Source organism: Coregonus lavaretus (assembly GCF_964263955.1).
Source record: "Coregonus lavaretus genome assembly, contig: HAP1_SCAFFOLD_928, whole genome shotgun sequence".
In the NCBI taxonomy this organism is placed as follows: domain Eukaryota; kingdom Metazoa; phylum Chordata; class Actinopteri; order Salmoniformes; family Salmonidae; genus Coregonus; species Coregonus lavaretus.
In genome coordinates this window covers 24,828-31,017 of record NW_028159283.1, presented here as the reverse complement: position 1 = coordinate 31,017, position 6,190 = coordinate 24,828, and the positions used below count along the sequence as shown (strand labels likewise).

At 43.8% G+C, this 6,190-nt stretch overlaps 1 protein-coding gene across 1 annotated transcript; it reads right to left on the bottom strand.

Moving 5' to 3' along the window:
• Nucleotides 1-506: 506 nt before the first annotated feature.
• Nucleotides 507-4,262, bottom strand: LOC311123055 (protein sidekick-2-like). Its single transcript, XM_084197340.1, has 14 exons — nt 4,128-4,262; nt 3,712-4,050; nt 3,182-3,244; nt 2,932-2,970; nt 2,699-2,827; nt 2,404-2,571; nt 2,177-2,247; nt 1,833-2,067; nt 1,638-1,688; nt 1,435-1,512; nt 1,211-1,284; nt 1,008-1,107; nt 889-919; nt 507-780 (listed from the first exon to the last, which is right to left on the bottom strand). Exons 1-14 carry the CDS (start codon nt 4,174-4,176, stop codon nt 726-728), a joined length of 1,482 nt encoding a protein of 493 aa, XP_084053466.1. The 5' UTR covers nt 4,177-4,262; the 3' UTR covers nt 507-725.
• Nucleotides 4,263-6,190: the final 1,928 nt, after the last annotated feature.

The following is a 6,190-nucleotide window of genomic DNA, read 5'->3' as shown; positions in this document are numbered from 1 at the left end:
CATCCATCCATCCCTCCATCCTAACTCCACCATGTGGGCCCTGCAGTGGGGCTAAGGGAGTGGGGAGAGGGAGAGGCCTGGGTGGGTATCCCCCCTCCGCTCCCCCGTTTGTGGGGAACTCCCTCAGTAACAGCTGCTGCCTGGGCCTGGCTCCACAGAGGTAACACATCTCCAAATTCAGCACATTAATTAGACCAATTAAGAGATTTACAGGACAGATGGGTGGAAATCCAGCAGCTACAGCGCCTCAGAGAGCCTCAGAGCCGGCCCTTGGAGGAATGCATGCAGGCTCTGAGAGATAGAGGGCTGAGTGAGCAGTCCCCTCTTATACAACCGTGTGTCTCTGCCCCCCTGGTGGCTATGGTTAGGACAGGCTGGATGTTGAATTGGAGTATTACTGTAAATGTGGTGTAGTGTTTCCAAAATTGTTGAAAGCGACTGGACCCATGAAATTGTTGATAGCAACTGGATCCGTGCGTGAGCCCATAAGAAAGAGTCAGACGAGCTATAAGCAAGCATTTATTAACATGTGCACACAAATGTCACATCCCATTGTAAGACAAGAATGCTTTCAACATCAATTCAGTGGGAGGCCCCTGTTGATTAGTAACACTTCCTATCACTATGGTATATTTGAAATCATATATGTATCATCTTACACTTTATGTTAATCCCACTGTGACTACTGCATAATCTTGATGTGAATTCTAGCATCCCAGTGGTCTCTACAGTGCTGGCTCAGAGTCCCCGAAGGACAGAAAGTCGTTGTTCTTCCATAGTCTGAATGAGGGAGAGATGAGACAATTTAGTATCAGAGAGGGACGTGTAGAACTATAGATCAAATGACGAAGTGGGATATTGATATTTATTACTTTAGATACCACTTACATATTCCAGTTGCCTTTTTTAAATGTTGTACCTAAAGAGAGGGGGATAGATTAGGAGAGAATCAAAAATATCTGAAAAGTGATCCATATGATAATCTATAATTCTGTAGGCCTACTCACGCCTAAATTGCCATATGATTGCCATGACAACAAGCAGCCCCACCACCAGAGCTGGCACTAGGATGGCAACAAGATGACCGCTCTGTTCCTCAGTACCCAGCTGGAATAAAAACATAAGTTATTAGTTTGGTACTGTACTACTAATATTGTCAACAATGCACATTTTAAGTATCCAAATACAGAATACAGAAATGTGAACACACTTTTTTACTCAATACTGGGTCAGTAGTAGAGTTACTTAGTGGACTTGCAGTTGAGAAGTCGTCTACCCTCTGACCTACATGGTACAGGAAACAGGACAAAGAGATGAGACGCTGGTGAGTCGGTTGTTAGAGGAAGTGGATATGTGTTTACTATTTTGCAGAATAGAGGAGTTGTGCTTTGGGTTGTATAATTATGCACTGTGAAAAGTAACACAATAGCCTACCTTGAGTGGGACTGTCAGTGACAAGCAGCCATGTCTCAGTTGAAGAAGTTGTTGTCGCAATGGTTGAGGTTGAATGTTCTTGAAAGACATTACAGGTAAACATGATCAATAGCACCTAGTGGCAAGTAGCCTATACTCAACTGCAGTTTCATTTTCTCATAGTTAAAATCTCTCCCAATAAATTGTTGGAATCAGGTTATTACCTGTCTGAACTTCTGTTGTTGCTTGAGTTGTTGTCATATGCTGCTGATCATCTGACAAAGAAGATAAGAATATTGGTAGTTGAATACATGCACATAACCAATTCATGTGTGAGTTTTCCTTACTTGAATAACTATGGGGAGAGTCGTAATTCCACTTCACTTCACAAAAGCTAACCATTGAAAACCTCTCCTCACCATTAGTCAGAGTGGAGCAGACAAGCTCCTGTGAAGACGGCCCCAGGCCTGCATTGTTGATAGTGTGCAGCGTCACACTGTACTCTGTCGCCTCCTGCAGGTTGTTCATGGTGAAGCTCTCTGCTCCGTCCATCAGATGCACCACCCTGACAGGAAGCCGTTCATGGGGACTGTACTCACTGTAGCGGAGCTGGTAGCCCCGGATCAGCCCGTTCTGGAGGGACAACTCAGGGGCCTGCACGGGGAAGAGGACAAGACAATTGACCAAATAAAAGACCAATAAATTGTGGCATGTAAATGTTGGGCTGGACTCCGTTAAAAACAGGTCAAAAGAGCAAAGGTACCCTCCATGTGATTTTGATGCTATGGGAAGACAGGGCTTGAAGCTTCACATCCTGTGGGGGACCATCAGGGGCTAGAGGGAGAACATATTTTTCAGATACTTTACAAATTATGACATTTGCTTAGTTCGAAGTGACAGAGAGATGACAGAGATAGCGACAGAGGCGGATTGCTATAATTACTGTAGGCAAATCTCATTTGGCATTTAGCCTCAGGTTGTTTGATATACCTGCATCCTTAGTGGTGATGGTGAGCACATTGCTAGGTTTACTCAAGCCCATGTTGTTCTTGGTGAACATGCGGATGTTGTAGGTGGAAAAGGGTCGCAGGTCATTGATAGCAGTCTCTCTCTCCCAAGGCAGAACATTGCTGCCTCGTACTGCATCTACCCAGGAGTCTGTTAGCAAAAATTACGAAGAAATCATACAGAGTGAGTAAACATTCAAATTGTATTACGTTTACTATTGGTAGCACCCATTCATTCAAGCTATTAGGAAGTTTAAGTTTTGTTATTTCTGTTTTACCAGTTTGGCTCTTGCATTCCAGGTGGTAACCTGTGATGGGGGTGTTTCCATCGAAGCCAGCGCTCCACCATACAGAGATGGACCTGGCTGATATTTCTCGGATTGCCACAGTGGGAGGGTCTGGAGGTACTGGAGACAACCCAGTTATCTGAGTTATTAGAGAGATCTTTCTAGATGGTACCTTGTAAAGTGATACAGGATGTAATATAATAGAGTAGGTGATTTGATTTTACCTGTTAAAACCATCGTTGTCTGCATTGTTGTGGTTTGTTCTGACAAATAGATGAAATTACGTCATACATTTTCTCTGACACCCAAAAGTACTCTTTACATTTTGAAGGCTTAGCAGGACAGGAAAATTGTGTAATTTTTACTTGAGTCATTTTCTATTAAGGTATCTTTACTTTCACTCAAGTATGAAAATGGGGTACTTTTTCCACCACTGCATTTAACACAAACTAATAGCGATTGTAAACGTAATACCTTCTGGGTAGCCAACTGTTGTGCTCTCTCCAGGGATCCACGGTTCAGGGGTTGTGTCAGGAGCTGAAATAGATTCAAATGGACTGATTGAATTTGATGTAGGGAAGAGTGGGGTACGTTGAGCAATTGTTTACATTCAGCATCACTCAAGGGAAATATAGAATTATTTCTAACAAAGATATCATGAAACCTCTAACACAATAAATTCATTTGGTGACATTTTTTTTTGGGGGGGGGACCTAACTTGCTTACCACTTTTCCATGTAATTTCTTCCATCACAGACTCCATGAAATGATGACCTCGTCCTAAATATTTGGTCACATTTTGTGTATGGTTTCCTAGAATCAAGGGTAGCTCAACTTACCCCCCACTCTCCCCTATAGATAAGTATAGATGATGGTCAAGATAGTCTTGTTGACATTGCATAGATAGCCTTCCCTGTTCTACAGAAAGTTTTCAGTAAACTTTTAATCTGATGAAATGACTGTCTAAATGACTAAATGGCTTAAATGCACCCTTGTTCTCTCACCGGGCTGGATGTCGAGTGCCAGATGGTGTTTCTGGTCATTAAACCATCCAGGTATGTCCACACGGCAGCCGTATATCCCAGAATCCTTCATCTGTGCTTGGATGATGGTCAGAGAGACGTCCCCTGCCCTCAGATCACCCTGGAGATGATACCGGACCGAAGCACTGTGGGTCACTTTGACCCCCTCCGTCCTGATGACCTCATTGTCACAGCCGCTGTTGGGGATGTGACCACGACCCCAGCAGACAGAGAGCGGACCATAATACTGGGCATCATACTTACATGTTAGGGTCACAACGTCACCGACATAGCCTCGGATGGTTACTGTAGAAGCACCGCCTACAATGGTGAAAGCGATTATATCAAATGAGTCTTTCATTTGACTGTTTATTAGACTACTACGATGAAGATCTTACCAAAGAAAAGGTAGAGCACTAGCCAGCAACAGGAAATGTATGACTCCATGAGTGTGTCTAGCTGTGCACACAGTGACTAACCACACCACCTTCTATACCTTCAACAGGCTCTGCTCAACAACTGAAACACACTACACATGACTGCACTGTTGTCTCACAATTAAACCCCCTACTGCACTGTCACACACACACACACACACACACACACACACACACACACACACACACACACACACACACACACACACACACACACACACACACACACACACACACACCACCACACCACACACACACACACACACAGACACACACGCAACAAACACACACACATAATCAGGTGACACAGTGTGCTTTATCTGCACACATCATCAGTTGTGTTGGTTGCAGCAGGGTCGCATTTTGGGCCTGTTTCCTTTTTTTGTGGTTTTGGTTCCTCGTGAAACACGGCTGACACCACAAAATTGTTTACTCCAATATTTAGGAGCAAAGACACTGCATCAACAGAAATCATTTCAACATTTGGACAGTGGATGTTACTCAAGGATGGGCTGCAAGCAAGGTTAGGGTAGGGTTAGGTTTGGGGTATAGTGAAGGTGTAGATCTAATGGATGTTACTAGGGAGAGCCTAGAAGCATAGAGGCCTAGAAGACACCCCATCCAGACAACTCAATATACGAAGGTCCTACCCACTGCTTGAGCAAGGCACTTAGCCGCACTTAGCCCCCAACCCACTTTAGGGGCGCTGCTCTGCAGCAAACCATGCAAATGGATAGGTTTGTTCTATTATATTCTACTGAAGCCCTTGGAGAAATAATCACAGCGCCAAATACTTCAAATATCAGAAGTGTAAGTCTTTACATGCAAAATTCCCTCTCCTTCTTCTCTCTGTTTAACTTTGGTTTCTTCTTTCACATCTTGTGTGGGAAACTTGACCACATAAAGTGACTTGCGAAAGTATTCACCCCCCTTGGCATTTTTCCTATTTTGTTGCCTTACAACCTGGAATTAAAATGGATTTTTTGGAGGTTTGTATCATTTGAGTTACACAACATGCCTACCACTTTGAAGATGCAAAATATTTTTTATTGTGAAACAAACAAGAAATAAGACCAAAAAAAAACTGAAAACTTTAGCATGCATAACTATTCACCCCCCCCAAAGTCAATACTTTGTAGAGCCACCTGGATGGGTTCCGCTGGTGTACAGCAATCTTTAAGTCATACCACAGATTCTCAATTGGATTGAGGTCTGGGCTTTGACTAGGCCATTCTAATACATTTAAATGTTTCCCCTTAAACCACTCGAGTGTTGCTTTAGCAGTATGCATAGGGTCATTGTCCTGCTGGAAGGTGAACCTCCGTCCCAGTCTCAAATCTCTGGAAGACTGAAACAGGTTTCCCTCAAGAATTTCCCTGTATTTAGCGCCATCCATCGTTCCTTCAATTCTGACCAGTTTCCCAGTCCCTGACGATGAAAAACACAGCATGATGCTGCCACCACCATGCTTCACTGTAGGGATGGTGTACTCGGGGTGATGAGAGGTGTTGGGTTTGTGCCAGATATAGAGTTTTCCTTGATGGCCAAAAAGCTAAATTTTAGTCTCATCTGACCAGAGTACCTTCTTCCATATGTTTGGGGAGTCTCCCACATGCCTTTTGGCGAACACCAAACGTGTTTGCTTATTTTTACTTTAAGCAATGGCTTTTTTTCTGGTCACTCTTCCGTAAAGCCCAGCTCTGTGGAGTGTACAGCATAAAGTGGTCCTATGGACAGATACTCCAATCTCTGCTGTGGAGCTTTGCAGCTCCTTCAGGGTTATCTTTGTTCTCTTTGTTGCCTCTCTGATTAATGCCCTTGCCTGGTCCATGAGTTGTGGTGGGCGGCCCTCTCTTGGCAGGTTTGTTGTGGTGCCATATTCTTTCAATTTTTTTATATTGGATTTAATGGTGCTCCGTGGGATGTTCAAAGATCTGTACTTCTCCACAACTTTGTCCCTGACCTGTTTGGAGAGTTCCTTGGTCTTCATGGTGCCGCTTGCTTGGTGGTGCCCCTTGCTTAGT